Source organism: Aspergillus pseudoviridinutans, assembly GCF_018340605.1.
Source record: "Aspergillus pseudoviridinutans IFM 55266 DNA, scaffold_4, whole genome shotgun sequence".
NCBI classification, from domain to species: domain Eukaryota; kingdom Fungi; phylum Ascomycota; class Eurotiomycetes; order Eurotiales; family Aspergillaceae; genus Aspergillus; species Aspergillus pseudoviridinutans.
The window spans coordinates 2700087-2726365 of NW_025091284.1; the positions used below are offsets into that span (position 1 = coordinate 2700087).

Below are 26279 nucleotides of genomic sequence, written 5' to 3' on the forward strand. Positions count from 1 at the left end.
GTTCCTACCGGCCCTGCTGGCGGTTCCGTTCCCTCCGGCCCCGAGGCCACCGAGACCCCTTGCGAGACCTCTGTTTCTGAGACTGTTGTCCCCATTGCTACCAAGACCGAGGCCGGTTCTAGCAGTGCTGCGGCCATCACCGCTGCTCCTACTGGGGTGCCTTCTAAGGCCCCCAAGGTGGTCACCCTCACCACCACCGTCACCGTTGCTGCCTGCGACTACTAGATTTGCTCTTTGGCTCGTCAAGACCAGTAACAACTTATGAAACGATGGAAACGGGAGAAATGGTGCAATAGTCTTGTATATAACTAATTCTAATTCTAATTCTGCTGTTCCATACCCTTCATCAGGATCGCGAAGTTGAGCCGGACGTCGTGGCACCATATCACTTATTCATTTCTATTCTTCTTGATTGCCAACCACGTGAAGTACAGTTTTCACCTGGTATAGATCAGGTCTTTAAACTTATATCAAACAGCTTGTTAAGTGAGACAGTAATTTCCTACTCTGTAGCCTAAAGTAATGTCTAAAATAACTTCCCTACCTTGCCTCTGTTACTCCATACGATCATTCCCTCACTTCTCGCTTCATTGCTAAGCATCAATATACGGAGTACTTCTCCACTCGCTCGCCCCTACCCAGATACTGCCCTCGATAAATGACAGCTAGCTACGGATGAAATCAACCTTCCCTCACATCTCCCCGACCGACCGTTTCAAAAGCCCTTGGCCTAGGGCAAGGATTCAAGCAGGAAGCATGAGAGCGGGCCACTAGCGTAGAGGACATTTCGATCAGCACGGCCATGCTCATCACCGCTGATTGTAACTAGAACCGGAAGCAAACAGGAAGAAGTACTGATAGGTTAAGTTGCGCTAGCAGTCTTGCATGCATGACGCGGCCTGAGACGCTTGCATGCATGGAACTGGGTTTGCTGTTTGCTGGCTGCCGTTGATCATTGCAGTACGGGGTAGTACGTGTTTGGTCGACGGTTTGACAGTCGGTATGCACGTCAATCGTGGGTCCAGATACTTCGTTGTTTGCGCTCTACAGTACGCAACTACGCATGTACGGAGTACCCTAGGGGCAGGATTATTGGGACTAGACTCGAATACTCCGTATCTAGCTAGCACGGAATAATATCTAAAGGATGGAGTACTCCGTATATGCTCCGAAGAGTGCAACGGGAGCCTCTGCAAGGCGATGATCGTTATTATTGACACTTCTGGGCGGTTGATCTTCCTGACCGCTACAGATGGAAGAGGGGGGAACGGGGTGCAGTTGTTTGAGTTTGACTTTATTTGACTTTGACTTAGAGAGGTACTATAACCCGGATTATTAAATAGTGCAGATCACGAACCAAGGTCAACCAGACGCATGGTTGACACTACTGCTGATCAGCTTCCACGTGGTATTCATCACCCACGTATTCGAAATTACAACCATAAGTGAGAAGAAAAGAGAAGATTTCCAGGACCAAGAAATTTCCGAATGGCACATAGTTATCTTTCTCTAGATCACTAGTAAGCCACATCACACTAGTCAAGGTGTCTATTGATCACCCTGCTTCATGTTCCAACCGTACGCTACTTGGACGCTATCGTATTGCCACCTACCTTGTCATGAGAGGCAGTACGGCGCATTGCAACTAGCTTTTCGCGCAAAAGCTTCTCGCGCAACTCCGTGCTCGATATGCGCGGCCGATTCGATTTTGAGTGAATAGTCTGCTAAGTTCGTCAGCCGGATTGTTCTTTGGGAGCGGGAATTGGAATAAGAGACAAAGGAACGAACATCAAGAATCCAKTTACCCATCGGGTATAATATCCATCTGAAATCAGTTACCCACCTCTTCAGTATCCTTCGTCTCGTGATCTGTCGAGCTCGGCTGCTCAGGAGGTGGAGACGACCGCTTTGCGGATTCCTCGGTTGGATCAGCCATCCTCTGTCGTTTCTCAGTATGTGTAGATACAGAAGAGGTGTTGCGCCGTCTTCGGGCAGCAGGGGCATATCTCTCAATTGAGCGACGTCTCTTCCTTTCTCTTGCATGGCTGTGGCTACGGCTACGGCTGCGAGAAGCACGTCTGGAACTGACGCTGCCAGTGCGAGAACGGCCTCGACTGCGGCTGACACTCCTGGTTGAGCGGCGTCGTCTGCGCTCATCATCACGATCTCTGGTGCGACTCAAACGGCGATCATCACGGGACTTGTGGGCCTTTGCAGAATCAGCGGTAGGTTCATCCTTGTCAGCTCTTGAGGTATGAGGTGAGGATCCTCTCCGTCTGCTGCTCTTCTCATCCGGCCCTCGCGACCTAGATCTTGACCTGGAGCGGGATCGGTCTTCTCTTCTGCGCCGGTCGCGGGGAGCAGGTGAACGGGATGAACTGCTGGAAGAGACAGATGTTCGTCTCCTTCGGTCTCTTCTGGGAGTACGTGAGCGCGATGAATCACTGCGGGAAATGGATCTAGCTCGATCACCGTAGTCTGGACTGCGTCTTCTCGGTCTCCTGTGGTCTCCTCTTTCTGGAGAGACGGAGCCACTCGCGGAGCGGCGACGTTTATCGCGGTATCTGTCTCTGCTTGGTAGGCGTCGACGAGGCGGGGACCGAGATGAGGAAATGGAATGAGAGCGAGAGGGAGAGGCGCTGGGCGACCTTGAAGGTCGACGGCCCCGTCGCGGACCTGAGGGAACGTAAGAATCAAACTCTCGTCTTGAGGGTGGATCACGAAATCGCTCGCGGCTTCGTCGCCTGGGTGGCGATCGATTGTCCCTGTATGGCCGTCTATCGAAGTCTCTGCCCCCACGACCGCCACCTCGCCTGCCCCGATTGCGATCGAAGCGTTCTCTTCGCCGGATTTCTTCCAGCTCCCTTTCGCGTGCTTGCTCTTGCTCCTTCTTGCGGCGAGCTTCTTCCGCTGCTTTCTCAGCCTCGATCTAGCGGAAATAGTATCAGCATCGGATATAAAACCGGTTGAGCAGTTTGGCAGTCCTACCTTCTCTTGTATAAGTTCGAGCTTCTTGGCTTCCAGGAGCTCCTTCGGGACGCCTTGGGGGTTCTCTTGAGCGCTGAGACATAGTGACCAGAGGTCTTTACAGAACTTGGCGGTATCCTTATCCAGAAAGCCCGTAAGCTGAATTTGTAAAGACTTGATATCAGGCTATAAGTGGTAAAGCAACCGGTCAGTGAACTGCTCCGGACCCAGAACTTACGCCGAGGGAAACATACGAATCGCGAGCCTTCTAGTAAGTTAAAACAGAGCTCAATAACGACGTCGTCTTCGTTCCCAAGTATCTCGGAGATCTTTCCAGCAATCCATCTACAATCAGGCACCTTCGTTAGGAAAGCTGTTTCCGGATAATTGCGTTCAAGGGTCGATTCTCACTTCTTCATAACCTCAATGTTGACCTTCTTCATGTCCACCTTCCGATTGAATTCGGGAGGGAACTTGGTCTGTTTGAGTAATTTGGCATCTATGCTGGACGCCATATTTGCTGGATGAGCTGCGATGATTCGCGGTACAGCCAAAAGAGCGACTGAGCGAAAAGGAACAACGCGTGCAACTGCGACGATGATGCTTCAAAATTGCGTTTGTGGCCGTAAAGGTGCCCGTACTTCGGAGGCCAGGTCGGGCCGACTACAGCAGCTATTCCCACCAAGTGAATGACAAGCTTCGGTCCTTGAAGAAGTACGGAGTAGAGAATAATGCTTAATTCTTTAGCGCTCATATTGCACTGGGTAGGTGTCTGAGTGAAGTATGACCATGCAAGGGACGCAATGATGCAAGCCCCTGACCCTGAAAATACCGATAGTCAAACTAGATATGTGACCGTGACCCGATCAACAGGCAGTCATCTGTAACATCAAATCATGGTATCATAGTGGTAGCAGCCTTAACGTGTAGACTGAAATAAGTGTCCCTGAGCACAGTCTCAATCCTCCAGTTCCCTTAGGACCCGGTCCACCTCCTCCCGAGCACGGGTAAGCTCCTCATCAACAGTGCCAAGCGCATATTTCGTCTTCATCTCATAATGCAGATCAACAAGCTCTTTTGCCCGTCGGAGATCATCATTCTGCTGCTCCTGCTGTCGCCTTCTGACAGCAGCTTTGCTCCTGTCATCTGGTGATACTCGTGCCTCGTTGAGACTTTCGTTGACGGTGACTAGGGCAAGGGCATCATTATAGTCCTGTCTCGGTTCAGATGTTATACCTATTAAGCTGAGGCCTTTGAGGGGTCGAACGTACGCAGACACGCAGTGAGGTCAGATCGGAGAGGATCTCTGCTACCTGCATGATGGATGAGTATGATAGGTTTAAGTTGGTGGTTGAGATTGTATATTCTTCTTGGATATCAGGGTCAGGACGATGACGATGTCTTGGCAGGATCATGCATGGTGATCAGGTGTTTTCATTGGCCTCACACTCAAGCACCCGATTCGAGTTCATCTTGTTCGCTCTAATGGTATGCTTCGCCCTTCTATCGACTAGCATAATTATAAATTCATAGACAGCATTGGGATGTCTATTCCGGACATGAAGTGCCGAGTTCGGAGATTCGGAGTGCTCTCCGCGAATTGCGGAGATGCACCCGGCTGATGTCAAGATGGGGATTTGACTACCATTATTTATTGGAACTCGACAGCGAATGCGCCTCTAGGCAAGATTTCATTTTCCTCCCACCCAATCTCCCTCGCAATGGCGGCCTCCATAAGAGCCAATTGCAGAAAGGTGATTTGCATCGGCCGGAACTATGCGTGAGTACTCCGATGGCCCTAAACAGCTTTTATCACCGCTTAACGAATGCTTCCCCCGCAGCGACCACATTACAGAACTCAACAACGCCAAGCCGAAGCAGCCTTTCTTCTTTTTGAAGCCCCCGTCCTCTATTCTTCTGCCCCGCGAGGGTCCCGTTCTGCGTCCCAAGGGAGTCAGCCTGCACTATGAGGTGGAACTGGCGCTTGTGATGGGCAAGACGGTTCGGGATCTGGATCCGAACGATGAGAGGGGTGCTCTGGATGCGATTCGCAGTCAGTACCCTTTAAAGATATTTCCCTTGGCCTCTCCGCTTCTAAAGACTGACATATAATCGCCGCATCAGGCTACCTCCTCGCCATTGACATGACCGGCCGGAATGTCCAAGACGAGGCAAAGAAGAAGGGCCTTCCCTGGTCTATCGCCAAGGGCTTTGACACATTCCTGCCCATTTCCGAAGAGATCCCCAAGTCGCGCATTCCCGATCCCCACAATGCCTTCTTGCGCCTCAGCGTTGGCTCCCAGCTCCGCCAGGCAGATTCCACCGGCCTCATGCTCTACCGGATCCCCAGGCAGCTGGCAGAAATCTCGCGCGTCATGACGCTGGAGAAGGGCGATCTTGTTCTGACTGGTACCCCCAAGGGAGTCGGAGAGGTCAAGGCCGGTGACGTGATGAAGGCATCCATCGAGGTGGACGGGAAGGAGATCGAGGAGGGTAGAATTGAGGTGGAGGTAAAGGATCGCGAGGGCAGATATGTGTACAGTGAGACGTGATATCGTGTATTAACGGGACACTGCATATAAGGCTAGCTGCTGTATATACACATGCCTGCAAACACAATTCGTACTGTAGACCATCCCAAGTTCAAGTACATTTACACTATCAAATCATCTTCATCTGCTGGCACAATTGGAATGAACCTCCTTTGCTTCTTACGTGGTCTGGACATGTGGGCTTCACCAGGAGCCTGTATAACTTCTACCCGCTCTTCAACATCCCCCTTGACAGCTCGCTTCACTTCCAGGGCCGGCTTGTGCTGCCTTTCAATCTCGTTGCGCACTATCTTCGCCAGCGTATCCCACGACCACCCGGCTCTATCCATCTTGTCTTCCACTCGACGTCTCGTCCCCGCATCATCAAGCCCCCGCACAAAAGCCTCGACGACCTCGCCCTCTCTCTTTCGCGGAGGCAACTGCGCGCGCACGTCCTCAACGGACGAAAGATACGCTTCGAGATCTCGCCTGGCTTGTCTGATGTGCGGAAGCGTAGCCGAATCGTGTTCGGGAATCCGGTTTCTCCCCAGGTCGTGATCAACCTGACTCGAAGATCGTTGCGAATGGCTCGCGGATCCCCACGTAGTCTCAGTGAGAGTTCGCAAGGAGTCTTTCCGAGTGAATTGAGCAGACTCCTCCAGACGCATTGAATCGGGTACTATGTCTGGATCTGGAGATGCCTGCTTGACTCCCATCGAGCCTGTCCTTGATCAGCAAGAATATGGGAGTCACAAATGCAACCTCAATAGGAAATCAAACAACACCTACCACCACCCTGTGGACATCCCATTCTACCTTGTAGAACCTCCTTTTCTCTCATAAACCAAACCCGAACCTCATCCAGAACCCGTCTCTGTATCGACTTCCCCAATTCATCTTCACTGCATCCCCGTTCGATGCCATCGAGCTTGTCTTTCAAGCGGCGACTCTCACGCTCAAGGGAACCAATCCGACTAGAGATATCCTCCAACCTAGTCTCAATTCTGCCTGTAATGTCCTGCAGCTTCCGGTCGCACGTATCATGGCTGGTGTCAGCTGTCTGTGCGCGTTCTCGTAATTCGTTCAGTTGCTGCTTCAGTTCGTTGATCGTTGAGATGGCGCCGGCGAGATCTGCTCTTGTGCTGTCGAGCTGGTTGACCAGGTGGATATTCTCGCGGCGGATCTGGTGAGCCCAGAGGAGGGAGGGGGCTGTTGGGTCCCATGCGCGTACCGTCGTTTTGTCCATGCGGAGTGGTTTTGATGAGAGATGCTCTAGGCAAGGATGGGATGCTGGGTCAGTATCATGGAATTTGTATTTTGAAGGCTGAATAGACGATGGCGTGAGCAGGTGGTGGACGCGAGTGTTGCATGAGGTTAGATTGAACGAGTCAATAATAAGCTATTCTTGACAAGTCATAGTAATCGAAAAGAAAAGAACAGAGTACAAGCTCAGTTTAACAATTGGAATGGCATTTACCTCTATCTATGGTACTGCAGGTATTAAACCACCTCCATGTCATGATCATGTATTCATCCACCCAAAGTGCCTTGTCTGTGCATGAAGCAGAAAGAAAAAGCAACTGAATGAACAAATAGCACTTTCCACTCAACCGACGGGTTAAGCATGATAGCAGCATCCTTAACCAACCAAGGCCAGCCAAGCACAAAATGGTAAGGAAAAAAGACGGCAAACTCGAAGTGATGCAGGAAAAGAGAAACCATGAATTACAGCGTTAAAAAGCACAGGAACATGTCACGCATCTCCATTAGAAAACAAAGGAAACCATGAACAGCAGCTTCCGAAGATGTGCAGTAGCTGCTTCTACTGCACCCTCCGCAATCCACTGCCAGCAGAAGAAGAGCTGGAGACACAGAAAGCCACTTTTAAAGGATTCTCCTTCGCCAAAAGACAAGCAACGATGTTAAAAAACGCCTTTTTCCACCGCAGCTTACCCTTGGCACGTTATTGGCATACTGCGATCGTGAGCCGCACCGTAAAAGATGCGGGTGGTAACTCGGGATTGGGGCGTTTAGATGAGGTCTGACAGGATGTTAGCATACATTCAATCAACGCCGATCTCCACAAGTTGAACTTACCAGCAACGTTCATGGGCATCTCCTCGATCTGGGTGCTGTAGAACTGTTCGATCTCACGCATCATGCGGACATCGTCAGCAGTGACGAAGTTGATGGCAACACCCTTACGACCGAAACGACCACCACGACCGATACGGTGAATGTAGTTCTCACGGTTGGCGGGCAAGTCGTAGTTGATGACCAGGGAGACCTGCTGGACGTCGATACCACGAGCCAGGAGGTCGGTGGCGATCAGGACACGGGAAGAACCAGAGCGGAACTCCTTCATGATAACATCACGCTGAGCCTGCTCCATATCACCGTGCATGGCAGAGACAGTGAAGTCACGGGCAGTCAGCTTGTCAGTGAGCCAGTCGACCTTGCGGCGGGTGTTGCAGAAGATGACGGCCTGGGTGATGGTGACGGTCTCGTAGAGATCGGACAGGGTGTCGAGCTTCCACTCTTCCTTCTCGACAGCGATGTAGAACTGCTTGATACCTTCCAGGGTGAGTTCCTGCTTCTTCACCAGGATACGGACGGGGTCGCGCATGAACTTGGTGGTAACCTCGAGGACATCCTGGGGCATGGTAGCAGACAGCAGGACGACCTGGGTGGACTGAGGAAGGAGCTGGAAGATGTCGTAGATTTGCTCGGTGAAACCACGCTGTATATCACGTTAGAATAGACGTCGGGGCGAAATATGGGCAAAGGAAACTCACAGAAAGCATCTCATCGGCCTCGTCGAGGATGAACATCTTCAGGTTGTCGGTGCGGAGGACACGGCGCTGGATCATGTCGTGGACACGGCCGGGGGTACCGACAACGACCTGGGGACCCTCCTGGAGAGCCTTCATGTCCTCACGAACGTTGGTACCACCAATGCAGGCGTGGCACTCAATGTTCATGAAGTCACCGATGGCGACAACAACCTTCTGAATCTGCTGAGCCAACTCACGGGTGGGAGCAAGGATGAGGGCCTGGCATCCCTTGAGGTTGGGGTCGAGCTTCTGCAGAGCGGAGATGGAGAAAGTGGCAGTCTTTCCAGTACCGGACTGGGCCTGGGCGATAACATCGCTACCTGTGATTTCCAGATTAATGACGGCGCTTCCAGACGCTGTATTAGGAAAAACGTACCCTTGATGATGGGCATGATGGCACGCTGCTGGATAGCAGAGGGACGCTCGAAACCATAGGCGTAGATACCTGGGGAAGATGTCGTCAATACATGCTACACAAATACCCCGCCATATCGTCGGGTTGAGAAGAGTGAAACATACCGCGAAGCAGCTCAGGCTTCAGCTCCATGGAGTCGAAGGAGTCGGTGATCTCATCGTAGTTGGACTCGATCTGTCCTAAAATTGGAAAGTATTGTCAGTCTTGAATCTTTTGCCAAATTTTTTCGGCAGCAAGCGACGCCACAAAATGTCTGCAGCGACACCGTAACACCACAGCTGACTAGAACACAAAAAAAAAATGACATTTAAACATACCCTCGGGGATCTCCTCCAAACCCTTATCGTTAGAAGCCATGATTGCGACTGTAGTAGGTGGTGATCACAGGCGAAAAGCTGTGATCGATGAAACAGTGGGGTGTTGGTTGTGAACTTGGAAGTTTCTTAGCGACAAGGCCCAGTGGGGGTGGTAGTCGCAGAGATCTGAGAGTAATGAGAGTCCCTAATAGATACTTTTAGAGACTAGAACCACGACTCTCGCGAAGGAGATTTCTTAGGAACTAGTAAAGTAGTGATGGTGGTAGTTGAGATAGTAAGATATGAAGATGGATTCACTGGGTAGTAGTGATGTGGGCTGGAGAAGAAGAGGGAGAAAAAGATTTTCCTTTGTCTCTTTTTGGTGAAGCCGCGAAATTTTTGATTTTTTCCTGTTTAGCGCCAATTCTGCCCAACCCACATCTACCGCCTGCCATTTCGGGCTTCATGATTTGCCTCGTGGGAGATTTTTTTGCCGTTGGTGATTTGTGAGTGGTGGTGATTTTGATACTGTAGAGGGCACAGAATGTTCTCGTGCAGGATGCAATTATCATTCTTTTTATCATGACTTTCGTTCCGTTTGTTCTCTGATATAGAGCTTCCGGAACCTCTCAGGACTACCCCGTATATCCGGAGTACCCCGTACTTTGTTTTCGTTATACACTTCCTCCCATTCTTAGTGTCAGATCCGATCACTGAGGTTTTGGCTACCAGGAAGTCAAATGCCTGACATTACATCTTTGCAGAATCACCCACTTGGGGGTGAGACTGATTCTCGCTCTTTCTCGGCAGATGACAGCCTTCAGGATCTGACTGGTCATGATGCAATCCCCTGTCATCCGCTAGGCGTAAAGCCGAGTGGCAACGCTCTACTTGCCAATGAGAATCTCCGTCATGCGATTGGGACGTTCAATCTTCTGCCGGATGAGTTGATTTTGATGCTGCTAGAGTCTCTGGATGGTCCAAGTCTATTGCGGTTCGGGAGGACCTGTAAGGCCTTTTATGCATTTACAAGAGCGGAGGAATTGTGGAAGGCTCTTTTCATTTGGTAAGGATACATAGATCTTCGTATATTTAGACATGATCACTAGACATTAGAATCTAGTAGTCTTGAGACTTTTCACTAAGAGGCAATCTTCAGGTCTCCCCCTTCGTCGTTCACATGGAGAGGAACATGGCGTTCGACCTATCTCAACTTGCCTCCGTCCAAAGCTGCCATATTGGACTGCTCAAGTCTGTTTTCTGATGTTCTTCATCGTCCATTCTATTGCGCACACATCTCCCTGGACACCTACGTGAACAATATTCCCTCGAGAAATCAGATCACCCGTCTTCCGGACCTTTCTCCGGAGGATTTCCAAGCGGAATGGTCCGATAAGCCCTTCATTTTGACCCAGCCAGTGAAGCAATGGCCGGCTCACAAGCACTGGTCCGTAGACTCACTGCTTGCCAAATACGGAGATACGGTCTTTCGTGCCGAGGCTGTGGATTGGAAGCTGAGCACCTACGTGGATTACATGAGGAACAACGCAGATGAGTCTCCTTTGTATCTGTTTGACCGGGCCTTCGTGTCGAAAATGGGGCTCAAGGTTGGACCACCGGACGAGGAACCTGAAGCGACTTACTGGCCTCCTCCCTGCTTTGGAGAAGACTTCTTCTCTGTGCTGGGGAATGACCGGCCGGATAGGCAGTGGCTTATTATTGGCCCTGAACGATCAGGCAGTACGTTTCATAAGGACCCCAATGCGACCAGCGCCTGGAACGCGGTTGTTCGCGGCTCCAAGTACTGGATCATGTTTCCCTCGTCATCGAAACTACCACCCCCGCCTGGTGTCTTTGTTTCGGACGATCAGAGCGAAGTCACATCACCCCTGAGCATTGCAGAATGGCTGCTTGGCTTCCATGCCGAGGCACGGCGCACACCTGGCTGCATTGAAGGTATCTGTGGCGAAGGGGAAATTCTCCATGTGCCCTCAGGATGGTGGCATTTGGTCGTGAATCTCGAACCTTCCATTGCTATTACGCAGAATTTCACTCCGCGTGCGCATTTGACTGCTACCCTTGACTTTTTGTCTAACAAGGCCGATCAGGTTTCTGGGTTCAGAAAAGACGTGCATAACCCCTACGAGCGGTTTGTGGAGAACATGCGCAAGACTCATCCCGAGTTACTCCAGCAGGCGTTGGACGAGTTGAAGAAAAAGTCGGATGGCAGGAAGCGCAAGTGGGATGAGCTGGTCCACGGAAAGGTGGCCCAGGAGGGCGCCGGAGACGCCTCTGAAGCAGGTGGATTCAGTTTCGGCTTTGGGGATGACGGAAGCGACGTGGAAGTCCCTTKAGTCACTCCCATTCGCTTGGGGTTGTCACAATACGGTTTAAGCATATATATTCCTCTTAAGCACAAATTGTTGTTGGGCAATCTGGCGCCTTCACACACTGGGATGATCCAACCATCATCCGGAATCAATGACAAGCAACCGTCTTAGCGGCCGACTGGTTATCTCCAAAGACCAGATATCCAACGAAAGCACCAACGGCAACTGCAAGCATGACGAACCCATTATACGTCATGAACAGCAGCCTATGCACCTTTAAGCATCTAATCTGTTGAAACAACAGGCAGAAGAGAAAACTTACATGATGAAGAAGCTATAGAACACTTGCACGGCATACAAGGCTGCAAGGGTGATCTTGCCTCTTTGCTCCACGGCCCGTCTGTTATCTCTACCTGCAACTAGCGGTGAGCTCTCGTTGGGGGTTTGACTAGAGGGAACGTTGGCGGTGGCGGATTCGTCGGCGAACTCATTGCCTTGCACACCGTTCGTCAATGAGGGCTCCAGTCCGGCTACGACTAAAGCAGACATAGAATAGCGGGAATACATTTCAATGAAACAAAATGCTTGCTCGGCAGAGTCCACCAACACACCATGCCCCCGTAGATACACGTCCAATAGCTCAGAACAGAGGAAGTACTTACCGATCGTAGCTGTTGTTGTCGAGAAAGCGTTCAGACGCTGTGCTTGGGCGGCTTCATATTTCCGGGTGGCCTGCCGGACGCCCTCGTAGCCCGCTGTCAAAAGCACTATGACAAGCAGAGAGATCAGGAGGGAGAAGGGCCCGGTGATATGCCACTGGCTGAAGACGATGCAAAGGTTCTTGGTAGACCAGGTGAATAGCATCTGATTGTGTCAGTGTACAAGAGTGTAAATGTCAATAGAGCTAGAAGATCTTACATTCATATTACACTGCCCGCCCATATCCATGTCCCCGTGTCCATGGTCCATATCCATGCCGGAATGGTGCATCGCGCTGTGGTCCATCGTTCCAAGATGTAAGTAATATATTTGCTCAGAAAGAACACGCTATATAATGTAAATGCAAGTATCTCTGAAATGACAAACAGAGGCAGATCGATGCAGACAGTTGATGCATTCATCAAGGACGAAACGCAAGCTCAATGCAAACAAGACAAACAGGGTCGATAAGATCCTCATTCCTCCCTTTAGCTTCACACTTACTAAATACGGGAGTCCAGTCCTCCAACCGGTTTCAATCTTATCGCCCTGCCTCAGAGGATAACCCAAGCATCACGACCAACGCGCGCCCTCAACCTGTTATTAACGAATTAATAGCGTATTAATTGAGCACATTCAATCCCTGCCACCAGTTGCTGCGCGACACAGAATGGCAGACATGGTTCCAGTACAAGCCCCAGCCGCAACTGGCACATCAACAGGTGCAACAGCAGCACCAGCAACAACAGGCGCAGCAGGCGCAACAACAAGCACACAAACACCCAGCACCAACAACCCAACCACGGGCAACGCCAACACCAACCCATCCGCAACCACCACAGACCCAAACAGCGGCAACCGCGGCCTCCCCTACTACGAAAAACTCCGCCGCGACCTCCGCGACGCCCTGCAGAAGAAACGCCTCATGGATAAAAGCATGGTAGGTTTTCCTCTACGTCCGCCAGAACCTACCCCCACAAACTAACCACGGCGGACACCGCCGCCAACAGGCCCAACTCGAAGACCAAATCTTCCGCTTCGAGCAATCCTATCTCGAAGAAACCACCGCCGGAAACATCATCAAGGGCTTCGACAACTACATCAAGGGGTCCGGGTCGAGCACGGGGCTCGGCGCAAGCGGGATAGCGCTGACGGGGGGTATGGGCGGCGCGGCGCGTCGCAAGGCGCAGGTGACAGACTCGGATAGGGTGTTTTCAAGGAGTTCGGCGAGTTTCATGCGGGTGCGTCAGCGTTTAATATCCAACATCACATCCCTGGGATGAGAGCTATGGACTGACAAGTGATAGGATTCCCCTGCTCCATCGTCCGTGCAGACTACGCCTTCGCATGCGCCGACGCCGAACTCGACGTATAACGGGTCGAACGGGAAGCTGAACGGCGATGGGACGTCGTCCGCTGCGGCGAGCGTGAAGGGTTCTTCGTCTTCCTCGTCGTCATCGAAAAATAAGAAGAAGTCTGGGGGTGCGAATGGTGTTGGTAACAAGGATAAGGATAAGGATGAGGAGGGTGATGAGGGAGGGGATAAGCCGCCTGCGAAGCGGTTGAAGATTACTTATGGGAGGGATTAGATTTGCTGATCTCAACTCAAGGAGTTTGTTTTGTGGGTTTTCATTCTACGCATCAAGGTAGGGGTTGGAAAATGGAGCTTAGGCGCAGGGTGGTTCTCTTTTGGGACTGGCACATGTGAGCATTTACGGTTTTGATCTTTCTGTTGATATCCACTTGTATGAAGATTGTATTAGACTCAAGGCAAATAATGACATTGACTATGCTACCGTTTGTCGATATAGACACATCCGTCAAATCATGAGCAATCTACAGCTGCAAGCGGTAGGTGGCAACCTCAAAAGCCCGCAGCTCAATCTTGACTGCTACGCCCTCCTCGCCCTTGCAGACCTCCAACCGCTCCTCGTTGTCTTCAAGCACATTGCACTTCCAAGCCTCCTTGACCGGGAACTTGGCGTGGATCGTAGCCCTCGATCTACCGCCCAGCGACTCATAGATACGAAGGATGATGCTCTTCCCGGACCGCGTGGGCAACTCGCCCCGAGAAACGTCTTCATCGTCCTCTCCGCGCTTAACCACGTCGAGGATCAGAGACGGCGAGCCGGTGACAGTGATGGATTTGAACACGTTAGCGGCTTCCATGCCCGACGAACGACGCAGGATAAGGGGACTGTTGAAACTGTAACCCGCGCGGACGGTGCGGGCGTCCAGGGGGCCAGAGTGCGGGAGAATGGCGTAGCGGATGTGATGGCGGCCCATGTCGGCATGGGCGTCCGGCGCCTTGGGGGCACGCAGAAGCGAGAGACGCATCAGGTTACCGCAGGTTGCGAAGCCGTATTTGGAGTCGTTGAGGATCGAGACGCCGTAGCCATACTCGGACAGATCGGCCCATTTGTGGCAGCAGACCTCGAATTTGGCCATGTCCCAGCTGTTTTGGTCAGAAAGTATTACTCATGAGACTTGTTTGACTTACCTCGTGTTGTAATGCGTCGGTCGTCTGGTGATCCCATATTGAGTCTCGTAGGATGCCTCTGTGTTGGTGATGTCCACAGGGAATTCGACCTTGAGGAACTTCATGGTCTCCTGCCACTCGACTTCGCTCTCAAACTCGACATACGAGGGCTGGCCATTCACCGCCGCAGTCAGGCTGATGGTCGTCTTGACCCAGCTCTTGTCGCTAATTTGGGCTTTGGTGACCACGCTGACACGGTGAGGGCTTTCCTCTGCGATAGAGGTCTTTCCCGCCTGCAGCTCTTTTCTCGATTCGAGATGATACACTTCCACATCCCAGGCTTGCCAGTAGAGCGGCTTGTCGTCAAAGATGACGAGCTGGCCGGCCTTGCCTCCCTTGGCGATGATTTCCCGCTCGGCTTCGAGGTCATACAAAGAAGTAATGACGCCACCCTGAACATCGACCCTCAACTTGCCATTGTCAAGGCGGAAAACGCCTCGTCGTACCTCTGACACCGTCACGGAGGGTGTATGTTTACCGTCTAGAATCTGGCATTGGATGATGCCAGAATCTCCGCTTGCTAGAGCATACCGGGAGCCTGTCAACGCGAGGAATTCATCTGGTATTCTGACAATCTCCGAGCGAGGCCAAGGCAACGTGTTAATGGCAACGAGACTCTTGCCGGTACTCTTCTCGGAAAATCCAAGCGTTTCGAGAGCTTGTCGTCTGGCTCGCTCACCCGTCTCAAAAATCTGCGCATACAGCTTGTCCGAATCGTCGTAGCACATCTCGATGGAACTTCCGGGTAGGCAATCGTGGAACTGGCATAAAAGCACACCTTCCCACATGTCATCAATGTCTTTCTTTGGATATTTGTACTCCCCATTCGTTTTGGTAAGGGACGCGAGTGTCGCCAGATATTCTAGATCGCGCAGTAGGAATTCAGACTTGCGGTTGTTCCGCTTGTTGTTCGCCTGCGTAGTGTATGTGCCCCGATGCAGTTCAAAGTAGAGCTCGCCATACCAGGTGACAAACTCTGTCCCATTTGCAACCTTTTGCTCAAGCCTCGCGAAGAAATCATCGACCGAGTCGCCCATCTTCACGCGAGGAAGCAAGCCCACCTTGTCGCTGAGACCCCGGCAGCGGCGCAGCTTCTCCAGATGTTCAAAGGTAGGGCCACCGCCACCATCTCCTTTTCCGAATACCAGAAGCGAAGTGTTGTCATGGTCCATCGATTTGTGCTGGGTCACGCTGCGTTTGACGTCGCCAAAATGAGCATCCGCGGTGTACGTCTCGGACGGAGCCATGTGGCACATTACCTGGCTGCCATCAAGCGCAACCCACTTGAAGGTAGTGTGCGGGAAGTTGTTGATATTGTTCCAGCTGAGTTTCTGGGTAAAGAAGCGGCTCATGCCCGCCAACCGGCAAATCTGAGGGATTTGACTGGAGTAGCCAAAGGTATCCGGCAGCCAGAAGGTGCTGCAACGCTCGCCAAATCGGCTCTCAAAGAACCGCTGGCCGTAAATGAATTGTCGCACCAGCGACTCACCGCTGGGCATGTTGGTGTCGTGTTCAACCCAGCTGCCACCAATCGGCTGGAAATGACCCTTCTTCACCCATCGTTTGACGCGGTCAAAGACCGAAGGGTAATATTGCTCGAGCCACTTGAACTGTTGCGCCTGGGAACAAGCKAATCTGTGCTCCGGGTACCGGTCCATCAGGTCACACTGGTTAGACCATGAGCGGGCAACCTTGCGTTTCGTCTCTGCCCAAGGCCAGAGCCAGCAAGTGTCAATATGGCAGTGCCCGATGGCGTAGACAATGGGCTGGGTATCCGTCTCATAAACCTCGGACGAGTCGACCTTATCTCCAAGATATTTTTGAGCAGTTTTGCGCGCTTCCTTGATCGACTCTTGGCTTCCGTTACCCGCTATGAAAATATCCATGATGGCATTGGCAACCATATTCGCTTCATGAGCCTCCCAAGAGTCACCAGGGAACTCCCTCGCCGCATCTGCAAAAGTCAGCGCTAGTGAGCACATCAATAGCAGCCGTATACGCACCGCCAATGATCCAAAAATCATAAAACAGCGCCCGCGCCTCCACATTGACCGCAGTAATCCGCGCCGTATGCAGCGTATAGTACTTATCCGGCGCAGGCGGCTGGATCGAATCGCCGCCAGGCGCATTCCCAAACATAGCATTGCACGCCATCTCAATGTAAAACGTATGTTCCTTGCCGTCGCGCCACGCATCAGGAATAACCCATTCGATCCGATCCCCGCCACCAGTCAACCCCTGCACCGGCCGACCGTCCTCCATCCATACCAAGCCTTCATTATTTGCATCCCAGTGGAACTCTAGTCGTTCCTTGTCGAGCATATCCCGCGGGACCGTCAGCCGAATCCGGAACCAGTGCGTCGACCAACTAGGGCCGAAAGAGGCGCCGATATGCGTGGGCGTGAATTCGTGCGATGTCGCCTCCTCAAAGGTTGGACGCTGCAGGTCCGGGGGAGAGTAAACGGACAGCTTGACATGGTCTTCGTCCGAGGTGGTGGCTTCGTGAAGCTTGCTGTGGTGGGGAGTTAGCGGGGACTTTTCGGTTGATGGGATAGACGTACGAGATGAGGCTTTGCTCACGGTACTGGCCTGAGTCTGTGAACTGGCGCAGGCGATCCGTGTAGATTTTCTTGATACGTTGGCCGACGGGATGTTCTGGGGCTCGAGGGAGCGAGCTTGGAGCTCGCAATGGGGCGTCTCCACCCATCTCGGCGGGCCTAGACCGTTGATGTAGATAGTTTGAGGGATACACCTTAACGGTTTGACTAAGAACTATGTTGTTCAAACTCTGGATTCAAGGTCTATAGTCTCCGTAGAGATAAGGAAGAAGGAAACGGGAGAAAAGGGAAGGTTAGGAAAAGGAGTCCTGCCGGATATTCGCCAGGAACAGGGATGACGTTTAAGTGCGGAGAAGTCAACAGCGGGAGATGGCGGGGAAACGGAGCGGATGAGGTGGAATTTGAGACATCAACGATGGTCATGAGATGTTGCATGATTCATCTAGTACCAGGAATTAGTCTATATCTCCTCTCAGTTGTCTGAATTGATCTGAAAGAGCTGAATATTGACATGGTTATTGATAAATATCCTTGTAGACTTGTACCATGACAGCATCACCTGGACCGAGATACGCTTCAGGTTATACAAAGATCACACCGATTCGKGTCACCCCAGACAGTATCACTACAGAGTACAAGGTTAATATCCCTACATTGAGAAAGAGAATTCGACAAGTATGGTGAAATGGATAGGTAGAGATGAGTATGAGCGCTTTTGCGGGCTTATACTGGAGGCATATACTCATATGATAAGACCGACTGGCAGGTACTATAACAAACTAGTGACGTTGAGAAGAATATTATGAAACTAAAAGGGTACATTCTTGACATGCGAGGAATGAGTTTGTCACTGTTTGCGCTGGACCTACAGAATGCCTAGTAAGGGGATGTGTAGACCTTCTTTTTATCCCTTACTTGCTCAGCCTTGGGTTTCTCAGACTGGTTAAGTACTGCTATTAGTATACAGAGTAGTCCTCTGCCGCCTTCAATATTTATCTTAAGCATAGTTGCCAAATTAACTCTGAGTCCGACCTTTCCAAATATCAAACCCCGTGAAACAAAACAAACACCAGCAGGATGAAGATTTTCAATGTTCTCTCGGCTGTAATCTTTGCTACCATTGTGGTAGCAGGGCCTATGGAGAGCAATACTGAGTATGGTAACCAAGTTGAAGAACAGCAAGTATGGAAATAAGACCCTAGAAATATTTCGCTATGAAATTATAAGAACATGCTGACTAAGGTGGACATATGGGTAGTGTGTAAGTGGTTAATCCTTCTTAGAGAGATATGGAGAATATAGGGCTGATAGATGTGGAATATGGATAGATTGTAAGTGCTTAATCCTTCCTATAGGGGTGATATAAAGAATACAGGACTGAGAGATGTGGAATATGGATAGTTTGTAAGTGGTTAATCCTTCCTGGAGAGGTGATTTGAGATATACAGGGCTGATAGATGTGGAATATGGATAGATTGTAAGTGCTTAATCCTTCCTATAGAGGTGATATAAAGAATATAGGCTGACATAAGATGGATAGTGTGTAAGTGGTTAATCCTTCCTAGAGAGGTAATATAGAGAATACAGGGCAGCCAGGGCTGATAGATATGGAATATAGATAGATTGTAAGTGCTTAATCCTTCCTAGAGAGGTGATATAAAGAATACAGGGCTGACTGAGTTAGGATATGGATAGGAAGTAAGTGATTAATCCTTCCTAGAGAGATAATATGAAGGATACAGGGCTAACTAAGATGGAATATGGATAGAGAGTAAGTGATACCTGGAGAGGTGATAAGAAGAATACAGGGCTGATTAATTAATTTATCTTAGTAAGTTATCTGGGTACAAGCAACAGTGGAGGCTGGGTGGGATTTCACAAAATTAAGAACAGGGAGGAGCTTACTACTATAGCTATGACTGATAATATCTTTTATAAGCATGTCCTATAAAGACATGCTACATGTCTGGGATTCTGTGGGTTGCTATAAGCCTCTGGGGTTTCTGCAATTTCTCTTTCTTGCCTTGGTATAGGTTTTTCCTATTAAGTTAGGTTTCCCTGTACTGTTATGTGAATGCAAAGGCATAGTCTGCTACTCTTCTACATGGTTCCTTACTATACATATATAGAGTTGGGTCATACCCGGGAATCCATCTCTGCTGTTCTCCGCAGACTCTACTAGTCAACGACTTTGGGAAAGGGGTGATTTAGTCCCTGGACTATATCTGATACTTGCCTGAGGCCTACCGAGCAGGTAGCCTGTTGTTGTACTGAATAGGTGCACGAGTACCGAAACAATATAGTGATCTGGACAAGATCCAGGACAATCCAAAGGTAACGCAAGAATAATAACAGTAGAGATAGAAGCAAGGCCTACTAAGTGGTATCTTAATAGTAAAAGAGTAATGGATGAATCAGACTAGTAGACTTGCACTCAAGTAAATAACTTGTATTGAACACAAGGAACTAAACTAAGATTCACTAGATACAGTACAAAAGCCACAGGGAGCAAGTCCTCTGAAGCAGACCAAGACTGCTCCCAGTACGCATTGGTGTTCTAGATGATGGTGAGAACTCAAAGGGGCTTTTTGTTCCACCATTTGGACGTCTATGTTTGTCAGTTCTATTATCTTTGGTATCCAACCCCAGGTGACTCACCTTGCACAGTCTGAGACTAATATCATCTATTCTTAGGTAAATGAAGCTGCGTTGTGGTGATACGCCTCCCTGTAAAATGCTCCCCTAGAAAGACAGATGGGTACAGACATGATGTCAGATTTATAAATAGTCCATCTGTGAGCCAGTTCTGACAGGCAAGGGTAGGGAATATTGTTATTCCAAAGGTCTGTAGCTTAGCCTTATCCTTTAGACTGTGGCTGGTAGTCATGTCCAACTAACATGGAAGAATATGAATAAGGCACAGCGTTCTAGACTTCTAGCTGTCCACCATCTGTTGCATTTGTTATTAAACCCAGCAGCGCATGGACTAGATAGAGCTTTCTACTTTAAAGGAAGGGGATACAGAAGAAGGTTGTTCAGGGAATTTAGGACATGTAGTTAACTTTGACTCAATGCCTGCTTAGATACATTCGCTATCCATAGTATACTCGGCCATTTCCTAATTCCATATCGGAAACAGACGGACTTCAGAACTAGGATTAGACTTAATTTGAACTCTATCATGATAAGTTTTGATAAAACAAGTCACTTAGGGACAACAGCATAAATTACGGATCTATGGTATATTTCCCATGCTAAATCTCTTTGATTGTCAGACCCGCATTCTGAAAATGCCCTTTGCACCCTATTCCCTCGCACCCACTGTTTTGATGCACTATTTAAGAAAAAAATTAAAGCCCTAGTTAGGATTACCTTCATAGACTTGCTAGTGCCGCCTTATAAAGGGTTTCAGTTCAGTCAAGAGCTCCTTGATCACATTCAAATCAGGTGAATATGGGTAATGGGGGTAAATATACCAACTTTATTCCATGCACCTGAAACTCATCCTATAGGAAAATAGCTATTTCATTAAGGTATAAATAGGGCTTCTTAAGTAGGTGATCACAGAGGGCTTTAAGCATAATTAGTGTGAGTCTATCGCAGAATATCTTCAATTACAAAGAGTATATAACCCATATCGATAGCATAAAAAGTCGCTTCCATCAATCATCCAATCCAGTGCCGAGACGCCAAACGTAAGCCTTAGGCCTTTCCAGAGGTATCAAAATATCCAAGAAATGAAATCATCAAAGGTGAGGAAAAGTTAACGGGAGAAGGCCAGAAGCTCGGCCGAGACATAATGCAGAAACACTAGAGGAGAGACAGCAAAAGAAGCAATCATATCCAAGAATCAACGCGTCCGTAGGTAGTGTATGGGTTGACCGGCCCTATCAATTTAATCTGCGATTTGAGCTGCATTCGTCGACGGTCAACGCTCGACCCGATCACTTTTTTCTTCGCCTCACCAAGCACATCTAGCACTTGAGTGGTTCCATCCTGTAACACTCGCATGGCCTCTCGAGTGTTCTGCTGGATCACGGAACGTACCGGCGGCGATAATGGCGCAGTGGGATTGGAAGATGTGAAGTCCGGACTTGATTTCGACTTTTGGTTGGAAGACGGGTAAATGTTCCTTTGGTGCTTTGAAAATTTCACCTGGTGGTTCGGCCGGTAGCTGACCCTCTTTGTGCCGCCGGATTTGTCCCAGATGGCCGCACCATACTTCTGGTACGGAGTGATGGGGACAGCAAGCTGCTTTGTTCGGTGAAGGGGAACTGGCTTGGGGCTTTCTACCCACCGTTCGCTCGCAGTCGAAGCAGTTGAGATTGATAAGGTTGTCATCCGGATATCGACATCCACCGGGTTCGATTCATCTCTAGGTGCCCCATAACAGGAGCGGTCGCTCGAGGTGGCGCCCCCCTGTGAAGACGCATACTTGGTCGGGTAGAAGGAGGGCGCGGTGGCGGGCCGGCCTGGGCGTTTTGACTTGTCTTTCTCCGCAGAACGCTTCGATAATGTGCGATGGACGTAGGAACGGATCGAGTCCCGAACTTCATGGGCGAGCGTCAGAGTCCCGCGGTCGGAGGTATTCGAGCGCCTGCGATTCCTTCCAAATTCAAACGAGGATAAATGCAATTTACTCCCGTTCCTCTTCCGCGAACTGGTGGGAGGAAACCGTCCAGCTGCTCCAGGACCCAAGGCAGAGGGGGTCGCTAATTCGGGGAAGAAATCCCACTTCTTCTCCCGGAAATAGTGGTTCGGACCGGCCCGTTTCTGGGCCCATTCTGGCGGGCTTCCATACCGGTCGTCGTTTGATACTGATAGACCATGTTGGGAAAGCGACAAGCTTGGAGAATAGGAAGCTATCGTTGATGGCTTTGCACAGGGATCCACTATTGGCTCGGCATGATCCAAGGACGAAACCGGAGGATGATCGACAAGCCCGGCCAGGTCATCCGACGCCGAACGGACGAAAACGGGATAGCTTTCCGTTGAGTGGGTGGATTCGCGGTTTCGACTGCCGTCACTATCCACACTGCTAATAGTACTGCTCTCATCGCTCCATGCTGTCGATCCCCTCATCTCTGAGGCATCTGGGAGCGATCGTACTTGTGAGGGAAGGTCGGGAAGAGGTTTGTCCAGTTGCAGGGTAGGACGAGCTGGAGGTTGAGGAACTCTGGGCGGGACGACCTGCTCCAGTCCCTCTAGAGATCGAGATGGTCTCACTGGAGGAGCCTGACGGGTGTAAGCGAGGGAGGTGGGAGACAACATGATCCCAACTTTATACTCGATCGTCAAGCAGATACGTTAGGCATATCCTTCCCTTCCACGAGGGATTCTGCTTGGAAGCGGGGGAAGAAGTGTGTGTCTCGTCAAGACAACCACCAACAGAAGTGTGTGGGTTTTGAATTTAGGTATGGCGAATGGATCAGATTGAGTTACGGAGTAGACAGATGAGGTTCAGTAATATCTCAAGAACAAAGAAACCCAACCCGCCAAGGAACGGGTTCAATCTGCGTGTCAACACCTCTTGGGGTGTCCGGGATGGCTGATCACAAGACCCTTTCCCCGCAAGTCAGCCTGTCGCTCGAGCCTCGAATTGGGCATGCACAGGAAGGATACAGCGGGGAGATATAGGAACAAGCATCGTCGGGAAGGAAAAAGAAAAGAAGAGAAGAAGAGAAGGAGGGGGGGGAGAACCGGGAAGAATAAAGCAACAGAGCTGCGAGGGAAAAGAAAGAGAAGTAAGAATATAATTAAAAAAAAAAAAAAAAAAAGACAATGCGAAGTAAAGGGATAGAAAGATGCAGCCAGAGGAGTGAATATTCAGGTGGAACGGAAATCAGCCCTCCCCCCTAGATAGAAAATAACTAGAAAAAAAGAAAAGCCAAAATAACAATAGTATGAAAACAGAAGAGGTAATGCAGAAAACAAAAGGGTTAACAAATCATAAAGCAAGGTCAACCATGCAGCCGCGCAATTTGCGATTTGTCCTGCAGGATAATCAGCATCGTCACCAGCAAACAGCCTCATGGACTGTCGCGAGGGGTGACATGCCAACGCAAGGGATGCTCAGTCTACTGTTTTGTCGGCCTGCCTCCTGCCTTCCTGTCCCTCATCATCATGACATGTTTAGTCAACTTTGAACGGTGGAAGACGAGAATAGTATCTTAGATTGAGAGTGAAACATTTATGAGTAGGTAGGACAGTACTCATAGAGACGCTCAATGCGGATTGCAGTACAAAATACTCCGTACCACTAGGTACTATGTACTATGTATGTACTTGCGGGATGAGTGCTTAAGCTCAGGTACTACCGGTAGTATTGTGTAGTAGTACCTACATTATGTACCTAGATTCCCGGCTGCCCAACCTCGTGTACCACTAATCAGGTACCTGGAGAAGTCGACACGTCTAACTTCTCTAACCCTAACTAAGTTTGGCTGCTTTTTGCATCGTCTCTGACGTGAGTTCGTCCGTGGCTTTACGAACGGCACTTAGACGGCCCATCTTTCGGAGATTGGCGATCATTGCTTCATCGCCAAAGTGGCTGTTGTGCTCGAATTCCGGGTCCTCGCCATATGCCACTCGCGCGACATCGACCAGAATGCGGGCCGTCATGCCAAACACCCGATAGCGAGTCACCTCGCCTGATTTTTCTTTCTCTTCTAGCTCGTCTGCAGCCCGTTTCTGCACCCGGCTGCTGCTGCGCGGTTTGACGACCGACCGTCTGTTGATGGGGACAAAGAAGTGATGCACTGAGAGTGGGTCAGTGACAGTCAAGAACTAGACAAATGCCGGGAAAAAAAAGCAAAAACCAATCAACCGACGATCTCATTTTTTTTCCTTTTTCTTTGTCACTTTGCTTCTGCGTGATTCCTTTTCTTTTTGACTCTTTCTTTATTTCATTGCGATTCAACCCGTTCAACCGACGGTACACCGCCTGTCAAACAATGTACTCTACGGAAGTAAGGTACAGTATTGGTACCTAGGCGCAAACAGAGGACAGTGCCACTTACTTCTCCAATTGGACTGATGCCATCCGGTCCAGGACCCCTTATACCATTCTGTTGGGTCCTCAGTGCCCCAGTCAGCCGCATCTCTCATGCGTAGAAAGTTGTGAAATGGCGCTGTAAAGACGGCCGCCACCTCTCTGGCATCCAGCCTGGGAATCAGTGACACCTCTGGGTCGGCATTCTCGCCCGTCTCCTCGTCATACGAATGGAGCAGCGCCACGCAAGGGCGGACAACCACCTCCGTTCGAGCAAGATTAGCCGGGAACTCGCAGAGATGCTCAACGCTGAACGGCCGGGGAAATGACTGGTTGAGATCAGGCAACCCTATCTCTTCACGTGCCTCGCGGCGTGCCGTCTGGAATGCGGTCTCTTCCAGCGTATCCGCCCGTCCTGGGAAGCGTGGTGTGAGTGCTTGATATTTTGTCTTTGACTTTTTGAGTTTTGATTTTCACAATCACATTCTTGGGTCTTGAGTCTTGAGTTTTTTTTTTCGCAAGTGATGTAGATGATACATCATATGCAGTGGGATATCTTCATTCCTCCGAATCTTGAATTCTTTCCTGACCGCAAATTGGATCGCTCCACTCACCTCCAGGTAAAGCTGCGTGGCCAGCATCTGTGGAAATAGCGGTATGAGTAGATCATCCTCATCACTGTCATGATATGATCATCGACAACTCGACATTCATTCCCTGGAACGTTATGAGAGCACTCACACGAACTCAACGTCTTCGCCCGAATTGTCAACACAACCCTCAGATCCCCCTTGGCATCTGCATAGAGTAGCACTAGAACCGCCGCTCGACGCGACAATGGCACAAGTTCATAATTCGTCGGCGGTGGCCGATAATCTCTCAGACGATCGATCGCTCTCTATCCAACGCAATCGTAGTAGCGGTGCTGGTTAGCCAAGATACATCATCAACGTCGTCGTCATCACCGTCATCATCGATTTCGCGCTGGCCATTGATAGGGTAGTTGCAAAGCAAAACAAGGGCGGCGACAGCCGCAGACCTCGAAATGAAATGAGATCATTTATCTCACTCTGAAACATCCACATACCCATCCTTCATGCAGCCCGCTGAAATGCGCCAGAACGGGAAGACAGTAGCAGTAACGCGCGATTAAATCAATGTTGCCTCCGAGTTCCAAAATTAAAGGGACGTACCTGTGAAGCCGCATTCAGACGAGGCATCTTCTCCCTTGCGGGTGCCGGCTGTGACGCAAGTCTCCTGCCAGTGCTGGTGCTGGTGCTGAAGCCACGGGTTATCGCGGTCAATTGGAGGAGTGGTCGTCTTCGCATAGTATGCAGGGATTTGAGCGATTACGGCTCTTAGCTTTGTTTTATACCGGCATGCCATGAACTATGGATCTGGTTCTTAATATTGGAGTGGAGATGGGTGGTGCTCCATTGCCGTTGCCGAGGTTAGTGGATCATCTGGGGTCCTGGGTTGGAAATGTCGTTCCAGGGTAGAACCAGCCTTGAACTATCTTAGGGCCAGCACTACTAAGCCTGACAACAGAGTGAAATTATAAACACTAAGCGTGCTATTTTAAGTGCAAGCCGAGATGCATTTTATTACGTCCTCTGCTTCACTCAATTGGTAGACATTGGCAGTTAGGTGCGAGATGCTCATCATAATGCGGCGGCTTCAACCTTTTGGTATGTAGTCTTACATCGTTCTCAAGAAGTCAATGAATTTAATCAAAAAGAAAAGGAAAGGTAGAGGTGGGCCATTAATATAATCATAATGTAGAACAACAAAGTGGCCCAATGTGAACGAACCCTCTCCCCGATGCCAAACCTCCGTCGAACTTCCTGATATCTATCGAGACAATATATCACCAATAATCAAAATCATAACAGAATAAAGATGGTAAGCGGAGGAGAGTATTCCGACCAAGAGAATGGACATCAGAGACACCGAACAATAAGAAGTCTATCGAGAGTGGAAAGTAAAACATGGTGGAAGTGGTAGAGAGCGTCTGTGGAAAATCAGACGAAAATGCAAGTCTATTCGTTTGGGAGATTTATCATCTCAGGCAGAAGGCGAGGCGAGGGGAGATAGAAGGAGAATCAACTGCAGGCGACAT

The 26279-nt window shown here is 50.0% G+C and overlaps 12 protein-coding genes across 12 annotated transcripts in view; 4 read left to right on the forward strand and 8 right to left on the reverse strand.

The window, feature by feature from the left end:
- Positions 1–225, forward strand: part of Asppvi_006356 (putative cell wall protein) — a gene marked incomplete at both ends in the record, with an annotated part of 2190 nt that extends 1965 nt beyond the window's left edge. The window contains one exon of the mRNA XM_043302261.1: positions 46–225. Within this exon, the coding sequence (XP_043158196.1) occupies positions 46–225 (180 nt within the window). The remainder of the gene's footprint in view (positions 1–45) is intronic.
- A 1358-nt stretch (positions 226–1583) lies between these two features.
- Asppvi_006357 (PWI domain-containing protein) lies at positions 1584–3482 on the reverse strand (the record flags this gene model as incomplete). The annotated part of the gene is made up of 5 exons (XM_043302262.1): positions 1584–1721; positions 1844–2929; positions 2989–3153; positions 3222–3312; positions 3379–3482. The coding sequence occupies 5 exons, from the start codon at positions 3480–3482 to the stop codon at positions 1584–1586; spliced, it is 1584 nt and encodes a 527-aa protein (XP_043158197.1).
- Positions 3483–3925: 443 nt separating this feature from the next.
- Asppvi_006358 (uncharacterized protein) lies at positions 3926–4286 on the reverse strand (the record flags this gene model as incomplete). Its single annotated transcript, XM_043302263.1, has 2 exons — positions 3926–4180; positions 4239–4286. 2 exons carry the CDS (start codon positions 4284–4286, stop codon positions 3926–3928), a joined length of 303 nt encoding a protein of 100 aa, XP_043158198.1.
- Positions 4287–4688: 402 nt separating this feature from the next.
- Positions 4689–5519, forward strand: Asppvi_006359 (fumarylacetoacetate hydrolase family protein; the record flags this gene model as incomplete). Its single annotated transcript, XM_043302264.1, has 3 exons — positions 4689–4747; positions 4809–5020; positions 5092–5519. 3 exons carry the CDS (start codon positions 4689–4691, stop codon positions 5517–5519), a joined length of 699 nt encoding a protein of 232 aa, XP_043158199.1.
- Positions 5520–5620: 101 nt separating this feature from the next.
- Positions 5621–6744, reverse strand: Asppvi_006360 (uncharacterized protein; the record flags this gene model as incomplete). Its single annotated transcript, XM_043302265.1, has 2 exons — positions 5621–6219; positions 6288–6744. 2 exons carry the CDS (start codon positions 6742–6744, stop codon positions 5621–5623), a joined length of 1056 nt encoding a protein of 351 aa, XP_043158200.1.
- A 784-nt stretch (positions 6745–7528) lies between these two features.
- On the reverse strand, positions 7529–9104 carry tif1 (putative eukaryotic translation initiation factor 4; the record flags this gene model as incomplete). The annotated part of the gene is made up of 6 exons (XM_043302266.1): positions 7529–7539; positions 7596–8238; positions 8294–8652; positions 8709–8777; positions 8852–8926; positions 9065–9104. 6 exons carry the CDS (start codon positions 9102–9104, stop codon positions 7529–7531), a joined length of 1197 nt encoding a protein of 398 aa, XP_043158201.1.
- A 679-nt stretch (positions 9105–9783) lies between these two features.
- On the forward strand, positions 9784–11456 carry Asppvi_006362 (putative F-box and JmjC domain protein; the record flags this gene model as incomplete). Its single annotated transcript, XM_043302267.1, has 3 exons — positions 9784–10109; positions 10203–11388; positions 11439–11456. The coding sequence occupies 3 exons, from the start codon at positions 9784–9786 to the stop codon at positions 11454–11456; spliced, it is 1530 nt and encodes a 509-aa protein (XP_043158202.1).
- Positions 11457–11521: 65 nt separating this feature from the next.
- Asppvi_006363 (low-affinity Cu transporter) lies at positions 11522–12378 on the reverse strand (the record flags this gene model as incomplete). The annotated part of the gene is made up of 4 exons (XM_043302268.1): positions 11522–11639; positions 11696–11903; positions 12036–12237; positions 12292–12378. The coding sequence occupies 4 exons, from the start codon at positions 12376–12378 to the stop codon at positions 11522–11524; spliced, it is 615 nt and encodes a 204-aa protein (XP_043158203.1).
- Positions 12379–12742: 364 nt separating this feature from the next.
- On the forward strand, positions 12743–13661 carry Asppvi_006364 (chromatin modification-related protein EAF6/MEAF6; the record flags this gene model as incomplete). The annotated part of the gene is made up of 3 exons (XM_043302269.1): positions 12743–13012; positions 13083–13313; positions 13380–13661. 3 exons carry the CDS (start codon positions 12743–12745, stop codon positions 13659–13661), a joined length of 783 nt encoding a protein of 260 aa, XP_043158204.1.
- Positions 13662–13908: 247 nt separating this feature from the next.
- Positions 13909–17318, reverse strand: ams1 (alpha-mannosidase; the record flags this gene model as incomplete). The annotated part of the gene is made up of 4 exons (XM_043302270.1): positions 13909–14527; positions 14573–16565; positions 16615–17123; positions 17173–17318. The coding sequence occupies 4 exons, from the start codon at positions 17316–17318 to the stop codon at positions 13909–13911; spliced, it is 3267 nt and encodes a 1088-aa protein (XP_043158205.1).
- A 3688-nt stretch (positions 17319–21006) lies between these two features.
- Positions 21007–22440, reverse strand: Asppvi_006366 (uncharacterized protein; the record flags this gene model as incomplete). The annotated part of the gene is made up of 1 exon (XM_043302271.1): positions 21007–22440. The coding sequence occupies one exon, from the start codon at positions 22438–22440 to the stop codon at positions 21007–21009; it is 1434 nt and encodes a 477-aa protein (XP_043158206.1).
- A 1158-nt stretch (positions 22441–23598) lies between these two features.
- Asppvi_006367 (NUDIX hydrolase) lies at positions 23599–25488 on the reverse strand (the record flags this gene model as incomplete). The annotated part of the gene is made up of 5 exons (XM_043302272.1): positions 23599–23927; positions 24189–24575; positions 24775–24801; positions 24902–25058; positions 25354–25488. 5 exons carry the CDS (start codon positions 25486–25488, stop codon positions 23599–23601), a joined length of 1035 nt encoding a protein of 344 aa, XP_043158207.1.
- Positions 25489–26279: the final 791 nt, after the last annotated feature.